The sequence below is a fragment of the Loxodonta africana genome, chromosome 3, assembly GCF_030014295.1.
Source record: "Loxodonta africana isolate mLoxAfr1 chromosome 3, mLoxAfr1.hap2, whole genome shotgun sequence".
Classification (NCBI taxonomy): Eukaryota; Metazoa; Chordata; class Mammalia; order Proboscidea; family Elephantidae; genus Loxodonta; species Loxodonta africana.
The window spans coordinates 138,242,978-138,262,897 of NC_087344.1; the positions used below are offsets into that span (position 1 = coordinate 138,242,978).

General features: G+C 36.5%; 1 protein-coding gene across 1 annotated transcript in view; it reads left to right on the forward strand.

The window, feature by feature from the left end:
- Window positions 1–19,920, forward strand: part of DPYD (dihydropyrimidine dehydrogenase) — a 972,677-nt gene that overhangs the window by 214,289 nt on the left and 738,468 nt on the right. Inside the window, exon 4 of the mRNA XM_010598084.3 lies at window positions 11,069–11,156. Coding sequence (XP_010596386.1) covers window positions 11,069–11,156 — 88 coding nt within the window. The remainder of the gene's footprint in view (window positions 1–11,068; window positions 11,157–19,920) is intronic.

Consider the following 19,920-nt stretch of genomic DNA (forward strand, 5'->3'; position numbering starts at 1 on the left):
CAAAAACAAAAAAAACAAGTGTGCATCCAGAATTTGCTAACAATATTAAGCTGTAGTTATACTCATTTTCACATGGTCAGATGCTACTTGTCCTTCAATACTCAGCTTAAATGTCTCAGTCTAGGAAGGTGTCTCTGATTTTCCTGAGATGGGGATATCTTCCTTTTTATGAAATCCAGTAAGGGGGAAATGAACACTTGAAGCATCGTTTTATGTTTATCAGATGTCTACTATGTTTAATGCTTGTAAGTAATTGTAAACCATTATACTTTGTGTCATTACTGATCCACTTGACATTAAAGAAAACAGTACCTTACTTTTAGAGCTTTTTATAATTACAGAGAATGCCTATTTAGTGACTTGAGAAGTACATACTAATTAGAATAAATATATAATCTTTTAAAATTCTCACAACAAACCCACGAAGTACACATTATTATGCCTGTTTGCATATGAGCAAACTGATGACCACAGAGGTTGGGTAACTTGCCTAAAGTCTTAAAAAATGGTAAAGTCGGGATTTAAATATGGGTAATCGAGCACCAGAGCCTGTACTCTTAACCTCTAAGCTATGGTTCCTGAGTAAATATATTTAAAGACTTCGGACAAGCAAGCACATTTGAGCACTTAATTAGTAGTAGCATACACGTAAGCCTGGGTACATGCACGTACGCTCTACACATATACACACAGCCACACACACTATGTCTGTGTATATATGTCTTATACATATATGCTATGTATTATTCGACCTGTTTACATTGGCTGCCTAGTACTGCCAGATCTTAAAAGGAACCCTGAGCTAGTTACATGGCTTATAATATTTATTACTGCAAGACAGAGCAACTCTTTATCTTCCTCTTGAATCAAGCCATTTTCCTCAATCCTTTTAAATACTCTCAATCCCCACCATCTCTAAAGTGAGTAAAGAATGGCCTCCTAAGAGAATGTTGCCAACAAGATCACCATCCCTCCGGGACAAAACAGAGCTTCTATCTTCGGTATTCTCTGGTTTTTTGATTAAAGTGTATCTCTAGGGTAGCTGCAGGTGACAGGGATCAAATTATATCAGAGGCTTTAGTACCCAGACTTCTACTGGGCATAAAATCATTTAGTAAGTATTTTTATTTGTTCTGTATTTATTGACTTTACTGTAACTGTTTCTGTATTATGGAGATATTAAAAAAAACTGGTTTATACTTAATTTTTAATTACTTCTAATAGTCAAACTACAATAACCTACTTTTATTCTATTTCAATAATTCATTTTATGAGCAATTATCTTGTACTCTGTTAAATAAATTCATAACAGAGAAATCAGGAGTGGGAACATCTTTCTTCACTGCGCTAGCCTACAGTGATATCACTCTCCCCTGTAATTCTCAGTACCACTCATTCAACAATTAAACCTATTTTCTTTTTGGTGTTTTGGTCATTGTTTGATATTGCTGTTTAGATTTTGTTTTATTATTTAATATTTCTGTTTTTAATATCTTAAGGCCCCCGTAGGTTCTAAATGCTTTCAGGACTGACTTCACTTCCTTTAAACAGGCTCTGGTCTCTTTTAATACCTACTTATTTCTATGGGGTAGCTATGAGCCAGAATCAGCTCCACGGCAATGGGTATTTCTGTGTTCATGATGTGTGTGCATTTTCTTCCAGTGAATCTTCCCTCGGTTAACGCACACCACTTCTATCACATCCTTCTTGTTCCACCTCCATACATTCACATCTTATCTTCTTTTTCCAAATCCCCTTGAGAGTAAGAAAGATAAAAATGTAAGTTTGTGAGTAGCATCCTTCAGCTTCTTATTCATGAAGATATTCTCTCTGTCCAGAAAAAAGGACAATATGTTTGTTTAAACATTTTCATAAGGTGATATGTACCAAGTTTATATGAAGATATTTTCTTTGTTTGTAGGACAACAATATGTAGATGAGTTTCTGTCTACCTGTGCTGTGGAGGTTTTTGTTGTACGCTTAATTTTTAAAAATGAGAATATGCTGTCATGGATTGAATTGTGTCCCCCCAAAATATGTGTCAACTTGGTTAAGCCATGATTTCCAGTATTGTGTGGTTGTCCTCCATTTTGTGACTGATATAATTTTCCTGTATGTTGTGAATCCTAATCTCTGCCTGTGGTTAATGAGGTGAGATTGGATTATGTTGAAGAAGAATAGGTTGGGATGTAACACCCTTGCTCAGGCCACACCCCTGATCCAATGTAACAGAAATTTCCCTGGGGTGTGGCCTCAACTACCATTTGTCTTGCAAGAGATGAAATGAAAGGGAAGTGAGCAGCAAGTGGGGGGGGCCTCATACCACCAAGAAAGCAGCACCGGGAGCAGAATGTGTGCTCTGGACCTGAGAAGCTCCTAGTCCAGGGGAAGATTGATGAGAAGGACCTTCCTCCAGAGCCGACAGAGAGAGAAAGCCTTCCCCTGGAGCTGAAGCCTTAAATTTAGACTTGTAGCCTACTAGACTGTGACAGAATAAATTTCTCCTTGTTAAAGCCATCCATTTCTGGTATTTCTGTTATAGCAGCACTAGATAACCAAGACATATGCTAATAACAGAATGTTTCCAGCAGAAACTGCTAAACAAAAGTTTTTTAAAAGTTGTAATAAAATTAAATTCCTAGTAATAGCATATTAATTATAGTAAAATAAGTGCTGTGAGGTGGAAAGGGTAATGGACTGAGTTAGAAAAACTTACCATTAGCATTGAGTCCTGAGTGCTGCAAATGGTTAATGTGCTATGCTGCTAGCCAAAAGGTTGGAGCTTCAGGTCCACCCAGGGATTCTTTGGAAAAAAGACCTGGTGATCTACTTACAAAAAATCAGCCATTGAAAACACTAGGGAGCACAGTTGTACTCTCACACACATGGGTCACTATGAGTCAGAGTCGACTCCACAGTACCTGATACTGTTCAAAGAACATAGGGCAAGTTACTTCCTCCTCTTCTCTGAATCATAGTGCTCTGTAACTTCTGTTGTTGTTGTTAGGTGCCATCCAGTTGGTTCCGACTCATAACAACCCCATGTACAACAGAAAGAAATACCGCCTGGTTCTGTGCCATCCTCACAATTGTTGCTGTGCCTGAGCCCATTGTTGTAGCCACTGTGTCAGTCCATCTCATCGAGGGTCTTTCTCTCTTTCCCTGACCCTCTACCTTACTGACCATGATATCTTTCTTCAGGGATTGGTCCCTCCGGATAACGTGTTCAAAGTACTTGAGACAAAGTCTCCCCGTTCTGACTTCCACAGAGCACTCTGGCTGTACAGCTTCCAAAACAGACTGGTTAGTTCTTCTGGTAGTTCATGGTATATTCGATATTCTTTGACAACACTGTAATTGAAAGGCATCAATTCTTCTTTGGTCTTCCTTATTCACTCTTCAGTTTTCTCATGCGAGACTATTGAAAATGCCATGGCTTGGGTCAGGCACACCTTAGTCCTCAAGGTGACATCTTTAAAGAGGCCTTTTGCAGCGGATTTGCCCAATGCAATCTGTCATTTGATTTGTCAAGTGCTGCTTACGTGGGCATTGATTGTGGATCTAAGTAAAATGAAATGCTTGACAACTTCAGTATTTTCTGTGTTTATCGTGATGTTGCTTATTGGTCCAGCTGTGAGGATTTTTGTTTTCCTTATGTTAAGGTATAATCCATATTGAAGGCTGTGGTGTTTGGTCTTCATCAGTAAGTGCTTCAAGTCCTGTTCACTTTGAGCAAGCAAGATTGTGTCATCCGCATATCACAGGTTGTTAAAGTGTCTTCCTCCAACCCTGATGGAGCCTTCTTCTTCATATACTCCATTTTCTCAGATTATTTGCTCAGCATGCAGATTGAATAAGTATGGTGAAAAGATACAACACTGATGCACACCTTTTCTGATTTTAAACCACGAAGTACCCCTTGTTTAGTTTGAATGACTGCCTCTTGGTTTATGTACAGGTTCTTCATGAGCACAATTAAGTGTTGTAGAATTCCTATTCTTTGCAATGTTACCCATAATGTGTTATGATCCACACAGTTGAATGCCTTTGCATAGTCAATAATATACAAGTAAACACCATTCTGGTATTGTCTGCTTTCAGCCAAGATCCACCTGACATCAGCAGTAATGTCCCTCCTTCCAAGTCCTCTTCAGAATCTGGCTTGATTTTCTGGCAGCTCCCTAAAACCCTAACCTTTTGATCTTGACTTAGGAAGCTTCATGAGCAAACAGTCAAAATTATTTTTACTTTTTTCCTTAAGCTAAAATTAGACCCTGTCTTAGTTATCTAGTGCTGTTATAACAGAAATACCACAAGTGGATGGCTTTAACAAAGACTCATGTATTTTCTCACTGTCTAGGAAACTAGGAGTTAGAATTCAGGGTGCCAGCTCCAGGGGAAGGCTTTCTGTCTCTGTTGGCTCTGGGGGGAAGGTCCTTCTCATTAGTCTTACCCATTTGAAGAGCTTCTCAGCACAGGGACCTCGGGTCCAAAGCATGCGCTTTTTTCACGGCTCTTGTTTTTTGGTGGTATGAAGTTCCCCTGCCTCTCTGCTCCCTTCTCTGTTTTATATCTCAAAACAAATGGATTTAAGACACAACCTAATCTTGTAGATTGAGTCCTGTCTCATTAACATAGCTGCCTCTAATCCTCTCATTAACATCACAGAGGTAGGATTTACAACACTGAGGAAAATCACATCAGGTGACAAAATGATAGACAATCACAGGATACTAGGAATCACAGCCCAGTCCACTTGACACATTTTGGGGGGACACAATTCAATCCATGACAAACTCCAAAAGAAATGATACTGTAGCATTTTTTCTAGATAAAATTTAAAATACTTCTTTCTCAGCCCTAAATTTACTCTGACAAGAAGGCATCACGGTTTCCAAAAGATGTGGTTAGTAGAAAACTACCTTTTGAAATTTCTAACTTGTCTTTATATGTGGATAGAATAGTCCTGAGTGCAAGATATTAAATGTGTTCTAGTAGTTTCTCTCAGTTGCTGTCCAGGCAAGGACCAGTAACATGAAATTTGCCTTCCAAAATGGAGGGTGCTGAGAGACTAAAGAAAGAGATGGGCAACTCCAGTGTGAAAGCAAAGGAGTTTATTAGGGAGACTTACATATGAGGCCAAGTCTTGGGTGGCTGCAGAACCAGAGCAGATTTGAGGACCCCACAGTGGGAGGGCAGAGGTTTTATAGTGGTAGGGGCAGTGGCTACAGGGCAGGGGCTTACATCAGAATGACTCAAAAAACGGTAGTAGACTAGTGGAACACATGAGGGCACTCATGTTAGGCTTCACAGAGCCTTTTTCCCCTTCGATCTATCCCTTGAGGCTAGCTCCTAACATCTGGCACATTTCTTACCCTTCTTGTGCTGCAGCATGAGAGACCCCATTCCCTTCCTGTTGGTAGCAGTTATAGAAGCAGGGTTGGTCAGGTACCGTATGGTGCTTGTGCATGTGCAAGAAACAGAGAAAGCTACTGGGTTCCCAGAACGGGGAGAAGCCTTCGCTAATAAGGAGAAGGAACTGGGAGAAACTAAGTGACCCAATTACCAGCCTCCTTATCAGAGAATGTTCTGGGCCCAAGGCCTTTACTTAAGCAGCCTGAGTGAGAGGTGTAGAGGCATACTATTCGCCAAACAGATTCCTTAGCCATTGTGTACATTATGCTTCTGGGAGATTACTGGAACCTCAATGCTCTCATCTCCATGTTGGGGGTAAAAGCAGACTACCAAATTTTAAGAATTTTTTATATAGAGAGATCAAGTATGAGTATTTAAGTTCCACCATTTAATTCAAAATATGGAAGCAAGTGTAACACACATTTTTTTTAGCTATTGCCATGTGAGAAAACCAGTAATTATCAGACATATACTAAAGAAAGATTGTAGTGAAGTTTTTTACCTATGTTTTATTCCCAGACCAATGATCATCATCATCCAACCAAATATTTTGAGCATTGGTTGTGTAAATTGTGTTGTTCTTCTAAATTTTGCATTTATTGGCCTGTTTGAAGCACCACATGCTAACAGAAATTTATAGAAGATAAATAGCTCTCTCTATATATTATGTTTTAGTATTAACTTTTAAGTCCAAATATCAAAACCTTAAAACATGAACATCATTGGTGTGGGTAAAAGGCAGAATGGTGAACAACATTAAAAATTCAGTTACTTTTAATGATTGTTGCCACAGCTTTCCAACTCTGCAGAATATAGAAGCTGGGCCAAAATGCATATTAGAAATATTCAAAGTCAGTTCCAAATACCCTTAAGCCAATAACAACCTGTGGTGCAGTCTGAGAACCAGAGTCAGAAAGTCTGCAGGAAGAGCTTTTAATGTTCGATTGAGAGAAGTGAAGAGGTGTAAATATCCAGCGAATTATTGGAAGCTGTAGGTGACTCTTGACTCTTTATTAGGATGAGAGCATGAAATTAGTTCCATCATGTTTTATAGATAACAGCCATCTTTCTTAGGCCCTTTTATAATGAAAGTGTTTGGAGACAAGGAAAGACAACTGTGGAACTCAGACATCTGTTTGACACTTCTAACTTCCATTTCTGGGTTTGACACTCTTTCCTTTCGACCTGATACTGCCCAGTTTCCAAAAGGAATATTGCATAACTGGGGAAGGGTATTAGGCTCTATAGTTGCCTATACTGATGCTTACAGGACAAGGAAGGTAGGGCCTATACCAATCTGGTACATCTCAGTTAGATCTTTCAAATGAAGGTGCTGTGCAGCAAAGATCTAAGAAAATACAATATTAATGCTGGGTAAATATTTTAATTTTTCAATGAATGTATCAACTTGTTCAATTAGATTATCTGTATCTGTGTAGCTAGCTAGGTACCTAATATCATACATAGACTGATAGAACAATGCTGATTTGATTGAACCAAAGTCTAGCACAGCTGAAGAAGATGAAACATGACATTTTAAGGTTTTCAAATAGATTCGTGTGATTTTTTTTTTTTTTAGCTCAGAAGTAAATTAATTTAGTCATTTAAACTCATGAAGTAGACAATTTTCTAACAAGCATAGGTTACAATTATAATCCCTGGGGGTGCTGACCAATAAAAGAAGTGGACATCTGTTCTCAGATGTGTGAAGAAAAAAAGGCCACTTATTTAACTACTCACTAGTATTTTCTGGTGTCACACTATGGAGTAAAACTGCCCAGCCTCACTGACATTTGGGGAAAGGAGTCATATCTCTTCTTCCCTAGAGAAAAGCCCTGAATAAATGTTTCCTTTAATAGTTTTTGTCCCTTAAATAGAGGTACTAAAGTTTTCATACATTTTTATGGTCATGTTGAATCACAAAATGTTAACATTTATTAAGGATTCCATGTTTTGCTTTTAATGAGACCCACTGTTATGCTCTCTATTAAATATGGAAATGAAAAAAAAAAGTTTATCACTAGTAAAATATCTCAGATGTTTCTTTGCTCTAAAAAATTTAATCTACTCTTAGAACTAATGTAATTATTTGGGGATTAAAAATATTATATAATTGTTTATCTTAATTTTTTGCCTCTTACAATTTATTGAAAAATATCTGCATAATAACAGAGTAACTTTAAAAAGGGAATTAAATGAAGATAAAAACAAGTGTAATTTAAATGTTGCTTCTAAGGAAAAATTTATGTAGAACTGTGGTTTACAATAATTGTTGACATATTCCCCTAAGTACTGTGTCTGTGATTTTTCATGGTATCAATCATTTAAAGCAATTTAGGTAATAACATTCTGACATGCATTTCTGCTATTTTATTTACACCATTTGCCTACATCATTGTAATGCAGTACCTTTCTGATTTGGTACAGAAAATGTACTCTGTAATATCTATTATGACATGGTCAAAGGATAATTTATTGTCAAATAGAAAAATAGGTCAACACTAATGTCACTGGATGATCAACCCCCCCAAGTTTAATAAAACATCTCACCGGTATGCATTCCAGTGCAGTGGCTGATATTTTATTAGGACTACCTGGCTATAGCAGTAGTGTAATTACTGAGCTGTCAGAGTGATAAGTGGGATTAATGGCAGCCTGATGCACTTTAGTCTGCAGAGCGCTTAGAGAATTGCAAGATGGTATTATTATCAGAGCCTGCCCATTCTGGCATATTCATGGCACCAAAGAAAAAAAGAATGCTACAATTCAGGTTTGCGTTGCCCTGCCTCATTAACATCTGACATTTCCAACAGCTGTTATTTGTGAACTAGCTCAATAATAGAAGGAGAATTATTTGGTAAGGAGGTTTAATAACCACAAGTAAAAATCCTTACATTGTCAGTGCGGTTAAGTGAATCTGTTTATGTTGAATTTAAGATTTTTCTGGAAGAGAAAGATACACTGTGCATTAATTTGTTTCATTCAAACCTGCCGACATTATAACTTTATTTTTTTATTGCCTTATTTTTCAAGTTAGATGTTAGGGGCAACCAGAATCTATAGGGTAACAAATAAGCATATTTGTTGCTATTTATTCCTATGGAAAGGCAGGTATTTTTAAACTGTAGAAATGACTATTTTTTTTTGTTAATAAATTAGAAAATATTCAAGATGGAACATTATTTGCTCAATTTTTAGTGATTTTGATTTTATCACATAATAGGAAATCCTTTCAAATTATCATTAATGCTTAACATATATGTATACATGAGAGGTAACATATGTTAAGTAGCACCTCATTTTAGCATTAAGGACCAAACAGACCATATATTTAATGTTCTTTTGCATTGTTTTGAGCTGTAGTCTACAAATATTACTTAAAAATTCAGTGACAGTTTTTCAGGGGGAAAAAAAAAGTAAGTGTAGCAAGATAGGAATTCAACCAAATGATAGATGTGAATCTAACAATGGCATTTAGAGAAGTGATAGGGCAGAGGTTTAATGACTACATTTCAGAAAGGACAATTGATTATGAAAAGCCTTCGGTACTCATTGTGTAAAATTTAATTTAGAGAGAAGGCTAAGGGCACAAACCAGAGAAAAGAGATCAAATTTAAAAACAAGATATTAATTAGGTACTGAGAAATTGGTCCAGGCAATGAGGAGGCCTCTTCCACTCACAAAAGAATGTACAAGGAGATCAGTATTATTTTCTTGAAGGAAACGAACCAAAGTCTTTGCACATGGAAGTAGATAGAAAATGAGCTAGCTAGTCACCTTTGTTGCTGAACAACGTAGGATTCATTTGCAATGAAAGTCTTGGAGAAATTGTGGTCTCGTGACAGATGTGACAGTATTATATCTTTTTAAGTTATATCCCTCCAGCCTAATTTCTCTCTATTCCTACTTTTGCTTTGTATTCTAGCCAGACCAAATTGCCTTTGTTCATCTATCCTGTCATGCTCTTTTCTTTCTCAGCCTTGGCACATGCTGTTTCTATTCCTGGGGTATTCTTGTGACTGACCCTGCACCCCAGCTCTTATCTTCCTTTTCTTTCTTAATGACCATTTGTTCTTTGAACTTCTGTTTAAGTATTCCTTCTCCCAAGCAGCCTTTCCTGACTCTCTCCCTCCAAAACTAATGTTGTTCATATGTGCTCCCTTAGCATGCTGTATTTCACCCAAATTCACATTGACTAAACTGCAGTTATCTTTCATATGTCTGTACTTCCTCCAAATTACAAGTTCCCATGAGAGAAAGACCACAATAGGAGAAGGACTATGTGTTTTCAGATCCCAGAGTCTGTCATGTATCAAAGACTCATTAAATACTTGTTAAATGAATGAAAACATGAAGAAGCATGATAAGCTAATATACAAATAAAGGAAGACTAGCCAGTGGCTTTAGCTTTCCCGAAGTAGTAATTATAGATATGGTTGTTCTCACAATGAGGTTCCAGCCATGTGTATCAGAATCACTCTGTGGTCTTTTTTTTCTTTTCTTCCCAGAATGCAAATTTTCAGGCCTATAACTCAGACTTACCTGGAACTTGTCTGTGAACTCTGTGCCACTTATCAAGTTCTCTGGGCGGTTTTATTAAATAATTTAACTATGATGAGACTAGGATGCAATGAATTTATTTGGAGAGCAACATCTGTAGAGGAGTGAAGGAAGCAGGACTGGGTAGACTGTGACATATCTACAGCATAAGCCTCTGGATTCCTGAAGACTTGTTCTTTAAATGCAGACATCTGAACTGGTTTCTAACCTCCCTCATTGACCTGTAATTCCATGCCATCTGTCACTGGAAAGGGGACATGACCTTGAATGAACCCGTTCTCTTCAGCTGAGGGAACAGCAGCTGGGGGAATAAATGTTTTGGTCCTGAAGTGAGTGGGTTTGGATTAAGCATTGTGGTGTCTACTACACAGCCCAGTTGCCATGTGAATTATATGTAGGTGGAAAGACTTCAGAAAATTGGAGGGGGAGAGAGCAAGAAAGGATGTTACAAGTGGTCAATGAAGAAGTTTAATCTTTGTATTCGTATAACAGTTATGGTCATCAAGGCATACAAATTTTTATCATAAAAGATGGTATAGTCTAGGTATTGTCAGAGTATTCAGGGATCAAAACAAGAATGATAAAGTAAATGAGTCAGTGTTGTTGTTGTTAGCTGCCATCCAGTTGGTTTCTACTCACAGTGACCCCATGTGGCAGAGCAGAACTGCCCCACAGGGTTTTCTAGGCTGTAATCTTTATGGGAGCAGATTGCCAGGTCTTTCTCCCACAGAGCCGCTGGATGGGTTAGAACCGCCAACCATTCAGTTAACAGCTGAGCACTTAACCATTGCGCCACCAGGGCTTCCTGAAATGTCTTAAATAAGTATGATCCACTTAAAATCTAGAAGGAACACTGAAAAGAAGGGCAGTTTTTAGCCAGAGTGGTGTTGTTTTATGCATCTCAGGAGATATACAAAAGGCGAAATACAGATACTAATAGATTTACTTTACTGCTTTAAAAAATGTATCTAAAAATAGTATAATTTTATTCTTATTAGACAGTTACTCTGAATGGGTATAAGGTAGAGATTATATAGAGTATTTTCTTGGTTACATTATTATATTTCCTTAACCCAATTATTTTATTCCCTAGATGCTTGAAATGTGCAGATGCTCCCTGTCAGAAGAGCTGCCCAACTAATCTGGACATCAAATCGTTCATCACAAGTATTGCAAACAAGGTAAATTCAGATTTTAGCTCTGCAAATGGAAGTTAAAAACAGCATTTGAAATTTATGTATTATTACCTGTGATTAAAATATAAAGCTTGTATTAGTAAATTTGGTTATCAATTTAAAATAAAATTTCAATAAGCATTTGAAAATGTGGAACATTTTTTAATTATGACCTACCAAGTTATGATGTTATTAGGATGAAAATGTTGTTAATTGTATTAAAAATTACTTATGTTGAAATAAGTGATTTTTTTTAAACAAGGGATTCTCTGAATCAATTTACTCTAGCTTAAGTTTGCTAAATGCCTGTAGATAAGAACTGTCATTGATGATCAAAAACATTTCAAATTTGTGAAATATATTTGCTTTGGAAATAAGTCTGGCACATTGAGACACATCAAGGGGATAGACCTTTTCTATTTACTGAAATTTATTTAAGATTTGGGTAAGTCTGGTAGTTATAGCTAAAAATACGTACACAAAAAACAGAAAACAGACTTTTATGAACATGCGTAGAACAAAAGGGAATTTTGACCTTTAGATTTTTTTTAACCAATGTAATCCTTAGTCTAATTTTTTGAGTGATAGAATAATTAACTAATAGTATCTAAATTTTGTGACAGGAGCACTGAGAGCTCTTGGGCAAGTATCTTATAGTAATGAGCAAAAGCTGAAGAAGTTTTCCTCTAAGGATGTAGAGAATCCTTTTCATAAATTTAACACTAATGTTCTGAAATGTTGCAAAGGTACCTGTAAACAACCAGCTACCTTTTTAGATATAAAGATTGTATTCCCATGTGTTGATTATTATATGTAAATATATGTATATACAATTAAATATAAAACCAAATCAAACCCATTGCCACTGAGTTGATTCTGATTCATAGTGACCCTATAGGACAGAGCAGAATGGTCCCATAGGGTTCCCAAGGCTGTAAATCTTTGTGGAAGTAGACTGCCACATCTTTCTTCTATGGAGCAGCTAGTGGATTCGAATCACTGACCTTTTGATTAGCAGCTGAGTGCTTAACCACTGCACCACCAGGACACCTCTTAAATAAATGTACATATTGTTGTTGTTATTGTGTACCATCCAGTCGATTCCGACTCATAGCGACCCTGTTGGACAGCGTAGAACTGCCTCATAGAGTTTCCAAAGAGTGGCTGGTGGATTTGAACTGCCAACCTTTTGGTTATCAGCCTGAGCTCTTAACCACTGTGCCACCAGGGTTACAAGTATACATACAAGTAGATGTATGTAAAACATTATGTATATTTAGAGAGAGAGAGAGAGAGAAATGATAAGCAGAATTATGTAGCTATAGGACTTTAAAAGTGGTAGAATGATGACATTAATCTGAGTGGTCAGACTGATTAGGACTTGAAGTCTGAACCCAGGAACAATTACTACCTCTTCACTAATAAAGGAAAATATCATCTTTTTTTGTAAGGTTGTGTAATAAACTGAATAGTGTTTGTTTGTGGAAATGGCTAACATATAGTAATTGTGCAACAAGTATTTTTTTGATGTCGGATCATTGATTTTCCTACTCATTCATTACGGTAAATACTATGTAAGTGATTGCTCTTGCTGCTGCTATTATTTATTGGACACCTTATATCTGCCAGACACAGTGCCAGGCACTGGGTAAAAGAGGTCCCTGCTATGACCCTCTGCCTTTCAGAAGTTCATAATCTATGAGCAAAGATAGATACATAAAACAAAACAACAAAAAAAGCCTAACTACATTTCAATATGGTAAGTGCTGCAGTCCATGCAATTCATGAAGAAGAAGAGTATTCAGCATGAGAAGAGGCAGGGATATGGGAGAGGACATGGTGGTTTGTGGAATTCTAATGAGTTCATTGTGGCTAGAATAGAGTGTAACTTCATGAAGAAGAGTGGTGGGAAAAACAAAGGGCAAATAGTTCAGAATAGGTTGTGAAAATATTTGAATACCATACTGAATGGTATTCTGGGAAGATGATTGCTGGGAAGGTACGTCATTTATGAACTTTACAGCATCCTGATCATCTTTCATCACTGGACTTTTGTCTAATTTGTAAAAAAAACCTAGGAGAGACTTATATGAAATCTTATATGTTTAATTATGACCTCATCTAAAAAGGAATACAGCAAAATACCCAGATTTTGAAGTCACTGAGTGTTTTGGCTAAAAATGTATTGCTCCTGATACCCAGTGTATTGCTCCTGATACCAAACATGAGGAGATATGAAAACTAGGATGGAGCATCTTGGAATATCCACGCTAGCTAAATTTTCCGTGCCTAGCTAACTCAGTTGGTAAAGCACAAGACTCTTAATCTCAGGGTCATGGGCTTGTGCCTCACCGTGGGTGTTCCTTTGGAGCCGTGGTGGCACAGTGGTTAAGAGCTCAGCTGATGACCAGAAAACCTAGGTGTTACCGAAATATTCAATATTTACTTTGGAATTCTAATTAGTATACACTTGATTCATGTTAGGTCTACCGAAGTTTAAATAATAAAGGGAGAAGGGAGAGAAATAATATTCTTTGAAAAGTTTATAAAAAGCCTAATAATTAAACTTAGAACCATCTGTATTGTAAGAAAGCCTCTTTCTCTGAAAAGTTTCATATTCTTTACTGTCTAATGCAGCATTACACTTAGGTATTTATTGAAACGGATTTCCATATATTTAGTGATATTACATTGAAAATATAACCTTTTGTCAGACATTTAAGAAACTTTTATAAGCAGTGTTTTTGTTGAAGAATCGCTGTAGCAATCATAAAAAGGTCATAAATTCTTTTTTTTTTAAAGCCTGCAGCTTTTTGGATATTTACTGGCTGTGTACAATGTAGGCTGTGCCACATTGCTCTGGTGGTGGACCTCAACTCAGGATGGGGATTCTTTCCAGGTTGAGAGGGTAATTGAATCGCCAGATGAAATGAGACTTGCACCTCTTTGAGAAAAAGATGTCACTTGTGTTGCATTGTGTTAGGCTTCTGTGATTTCAGTGGAGTTTAGGCCAATACTTCCATTCTTTATTTTCTTACAAACTGAATTACAGCTCTAGTTTCCAAAGGTACGCTCAGTTCTATTGTATCTCCTCAGTCAGTTTTTCTCTATTTTGTTTGTGCAGGCTGTTGTTTGCAATTGTGTCTCTCAATTGGAAGTACACATTTCAGATTCATCAAACTGTGAACGCTAGGTTTTATTTCTTGATAGTTTTCCTCTTAAAAAACACTACTTTAGATAATAATGCATGAAGTCAATCTATAAATGTGGGGGGGAGGTACCTGTGTTTTCAAAGTGTTACTTGATTTCATGATCCTTATTTCAAGTAGTAAAGATACTTTGTCTTTTCTAAAATATTACATTAAATTGTAAAGCACTGACTTTTCCACTAATGTGAACAATTTTGTGTGGTTTTTATGTATGGATAAATAAATTTAATAATACACATTAGAGAAAAGCTGGCTAAATGATTCTATATAAAATGAAAGGTTTTTCTTTATGAAAGGACCCTATAAAATGTAATTGGAAGTCAAAAGTACAAAACAAAGTCTAACCAGCACAATTTATTGACACAATTGCCATAATATCTGTGTTTCAAAAGCAACAAAACGGGAGTTTTCATGATATATGTGTATATATGTCATACTAGTGTTGCAGCACACACACAGTGACTATACACGTGGACCTAACCGGGTGGAAAACACAGGAATCAAATCGACTACGTTTGTGGAAAGAGAAGATGGAGAAGCTGGATATCATCAGTCAAAACAAGGCCAAGGGCTGAATGTGGAACAGATCATTAGCGGATTATATTGTTCGTGTTGAAGATGAAAAAAATAAAAACAAGTCCACAAGAGCCAAAAGTATGACCTTGAGTATAGCCCACCTGAATTTAGAGAGCATCTCAAGAATAGATTTGACACGCTGAACACTAATGACCGAAGATGAGACGAGTTGTGGGAAGACGTTAAGGACATCATACCTGAAGAAAGCAAAAGGTCGTTAAAAAGACAGAACAGAAAGAAAAGATCAAAATGAATGTCGGAGGAGACTCTGAGAGTTCTTCTTGACCATAGAGTAGCCAAAGTGAAAGGAAGAAATGATGAAGTAAAGAAGCCAAACAGGAGATTTCAGAGTGGCTTGAGAAGACAAAGTAAGGTATTATGATGAACTGTGAAAAGAACCAGAGTTAGAAAACCAAGAGGGAAGAACATGCTCAGTGTCTTAGATATTTACTGCTGTTATAACAGAAATACCACAAGTGGATGGCTTTAACAAAGGGAAATTTATTTCCTTAGAGTAAAGTGGGCTAAAATTCCAAACTTGGAGCATCAGCTCCAGAGGAAGGCTTTTTTTGTTGGCTCTGGGGGAAGGTCATTGTCATCAGTCTTCCCCTGGACTAGGAGCTTCTCTCCACAGGAACCCTAGGTCCAGAGGACACGCTTTGCTTTTGGTGTTGCTTTCTTGGTGGTACGAGGACCCTTTGTTTCTCTGCTCGCTTCTCTGTTTTATATCCCAATGGAAACTGTTTCTAGACACAATCCAATCTTGTAGATTAAGTCCTGCCTCAGTAACACAACTGCCGCCCATCTCTCCTCATTAACATCATAGGAAAATCACATCAGATGACAAAATGGTGGACCATCACACATCACTGGGAATCATGGCCCAGCCAAATCGATAAACACATTTTTTGCGGGGACACCATTCAGTCCATGACAGGTGCATTCAGGATGGCATTTCTGAAGCTGAAAGAACTAAAGAAAAAATTCAAGCCTTGAGTTGCAGTATTGGAGGATTCTGTGAGCAAAATATTGAATGACACCAGAAACATCAAAAGCAGGTGAAAGGAATACAGAGGCACTGTAGCAACAAGAATTGGTTGACTTTCAACCATTTCAGGAGGCAGCTTAAGATCAAGAACTTATGGTCCGGAAGGAAGAAGTCCAAGCTGCGCTGAAGACAGTAGTGAAAAACAAGGCTCCAGGAATTGATGGAATACTAATTGAAATATTTCATCAAACGGATCTAACTACGGAAGTGCTCACTTGTCTATGACAAACAATTTGGAAGTTGGCTACCTGGCCATCTGACTGGAAGATATCCATATTTGTGCCCATTCCAAAGAAGTGATCCAACAGAATATAGAAATTATTGAACAGTGTCATTCATATCACAGGTAAGTAAAATGAAGGTAATTCAAGAATGGTTGTGGCATGGCATTGCGGGAAATTCAAGCTAGATTCAGAAGAGGACGTGAAAGGAGGGATATTATTGCTGATGTCAGATGGATCTTGGCTGAAGGCAGAGAATACCTGGAAGATGTTTACCTGTGTTTTGTAGACTATGCATAGGCATTGGACTGTGTTGGTCATAACAAATTGTGTATAACTTTGCAAAGAATGGGTATTCCACATAATTGTGCTCATAAGGAACCTGTACATAGACCAAGAAACAGTCGTTTGAACAGAACAAGGGGGTACTGCATGGTTTAAAGTCAGGAAAGATGTGTGTCAAGGTCCTTGTGTCATAGATCAAGGCACTCTAATTACTTCCCTTCCCATCTTATAAGATGGTATTTACTGTATATTAATTTCATTTATTTTAAAACTTGAAAGGATAGTTTTATTAATATTTATTTAATACTGGATTAGCTTTATTCACATCTTTGCGTGTTTCTTTTTCTCTTTTTCTTCCTTGAAATTTCCACCTAAGAGCAGTTTTTTGTCGCTGTATGAAACAAATACTTTAGAATTTTATTCAGTAAAGGTTTGTGTTTAACAAATTCTTCTCATTTCTTAACAGTTTTATTTTTCTTAATTAAATTTTTTTTTTTTGCTTTAGATGAAGATTTACAGAGCAAATTACTTTCTCATTAAACAGTTAATACACATACTGTTTTGTGACATTAGTTGCCCAATCCCACAGTATGTCAACAATCTCCCTTTCTTGACCTTGGGTTCCTCTTTACCAGCTTTCCTGTCCCCTCCTGCCTTCTAGTCCTTGTCTCTGGGCTGGTGTGCTCATCTGGTCTCGTTTTGTTTTATGGGCCTGTCTAATCTTTGGCTGAAGGGTGAAACTCAGGTGTGACTTCATTACTGAGCTAAAAGGTTGTCTGGGGATTTCTCTAGTCTCTATCAGACCAGTAAGTCTGGTCTTCTTTGTGTGTGTTAGAATTTTGTTCTACATTTTTCTCCAGCCCTGTCCGGAACCCCCTGTTGTGATCCCTATCAGAGAAGCAAGTGGTGGTAGCCTGGCACCAACTAATTGTGCTGGACTCAGTCTGGTGGAGGCTGTGGTAGTTGTGGTCCATGAGTCCTTTGAACTAATCTTTCCCTTGTGTCATTGGTTTTCTTCATTCTCCCTTGCTCTTGATTGCCTCAAGACAGAATCCAATCTTGGAGATTGAGTCCTGCCTCATTAACACAACTGCCCCCTGTCTCACCTCATTAACATCATAGATTTAGAATTTATAACACACAGGAAAATCATATCAGATGACAAAATGGTGGACAATCACACAATACTGGGAATCATAGCCTAGCCAAATTGATACACATATTTTTGGGGGACACAATTCAGTCCATGACAGATGCATTCAAGATGACTTAAAAAAAAAAAAAATCTGTAATATTATTTTAGATTTTCTTAAGGAGAGTCATAGCAAATAACTAGTTCTCAATAAGTGGAAAGTGCAATAAATATTTAAGAACTAATTGGTAGTCTAGATTGAGAAACACTTTGAAAAATAAGACTAAAAAGGACTTTCCATGTCAGAAATTTAAAGTCACTGTAAGATACTTGGAAGCCCTATGGGCCAGCTCTACTCTTCTCCTATAGGGTCGCTATGAGTCAGAATAGACTAGATTGCAATGAGCTTATTATTATTTTTTTTTTTTTAAATAAGAACTACAATCTTATGTAATGTCTGTCTTATTTCTGTTTTATAATATATGTATTTGGGCCTTTAAAAGTTTACAATTTTACTTTTAATCACAGCCAATACAGTGTATAATGATAATTATTTCTCTTTGCATTTGCTCCAATAAATGAGTATTTAGTTCTGAAAAGTCTTCTGTAACTCAAACAATTGTTAGTCAATTTATTGCAATGCATAGGCAATATAAAATTTAAAAGTAATGTTGTTGTTAACATTCTGTTGAGTTGATTCCGACTCATAGCAACTCTATATGTACAACAGAGTGAAATACTACCTGGTCCTGCATCATCCTCATAATTGCTGCTATGTTTAAATGTTTAATGTTAGTATAACTAAATGAGAAGAGATTTTCATTGGGTATCCTAAGGCACATTTATATGAAACAAATACCACCACACTGTTTGTGATTATGTAAATGCATAAATACATTTAAACATGTCTTTGTCATTTACAAAACTAAATTATTTTTAAAACTGACTAATAATATATAATCTATATATGTACATATGTAAATTAAACTGGAATCACAATTTTTTCTTCAGTAATCTCAAAAAAATCTGCGTGAGTAAATATAAGGAATACTTGATAGAATATTTTTCTAATAAGTAAACATTTAATATAACACAATCTAGATCAAAGGAATTTTAATCTGAACTAGCTATCTCATTTTGTAGAAAATAAATTTGAAACCCAATGAGGTTAAGTGGTTTTTCCCACATCACATAGCCACTTGAGAGAGTAACTGAATTTTCTAGAATTCTTGTCGAGAGTGATTTTTTTCTGCATCACACTATGCTATCTATATGAACAAAGTGTGGATATTATAAGTCATTACTAAAGTGTGAAGTGCTCAATAAGTAACACTTTTGCTATCATGACAGAATTTTTTTTAAAGTATTATAAACATCTTAAACAGTGGGTAAAAATTATAATAGTCTTCATCTTAATAAAATTTGGTTTTAGTTTTTGCAAACCACTTGGCAAAATTGAAGAATTTTAAATGAATTATTACAATCAATACTAATTATAATTTTGAAAGTAGTGATGGGTTTAAATTAATGTACTTGGCATGGAGACTCTTTTGAGAAAGCTTTTTGTACCCACTTTAAAGGGGTAGCTGACAGCTGGTTTCACATACCATAATATGGTGACACACTATAGTACACACCACGACACGCTGTCAATTAAGGAATCACTCATATTCTTGTCAATGAAGAGCAAACCCTCACAAAATAGTCTGTTTTTTTTTTTTTTTTCATGGAAGAAAATAGAGGCGTGGAATTACGTTCTAGCTGTAACAGCATAAAAAATGTTAGGAAGTAATTCTGTCTTTATTAAGTAATCATCTTATGTATAATAACCCAGTATATATAATAAGTTCAAAAAACAGTCCCTGAGTTTGTTGTTGTTTCAAATCTTGTTTGGGGTAAGATGATTTGGGGTGAGATTATTTAAGCTGTTTCTTACCTTCATTTCATAAATTTCTTATTACATGTATTTGTTATTGAGGACATTGAATTATTTTATGAATTGGCTACAAACTTGATTGACTTGAATCTTTATATTTTTTTCAACAAATAATAATAAAAAAAAGAACAACAAGAAACTCCACAGTTTTTCTCTATGGCCAAATACTAGCATCCAGCCTAGTTTAAATTACATCGGAGGTGGTATAATTAAATGCCAGTTATTTGATGGGTAGCCTGTAGCATGTGTGATGCAGCTTAGTATAACGTCCTTTAGAACAGGGGTGATACCTAAAGGGCAATACTACGTCCAGATACTAAACTTCTACTTTAAATTTCTAGATACCCGATACCCTTTTAACAG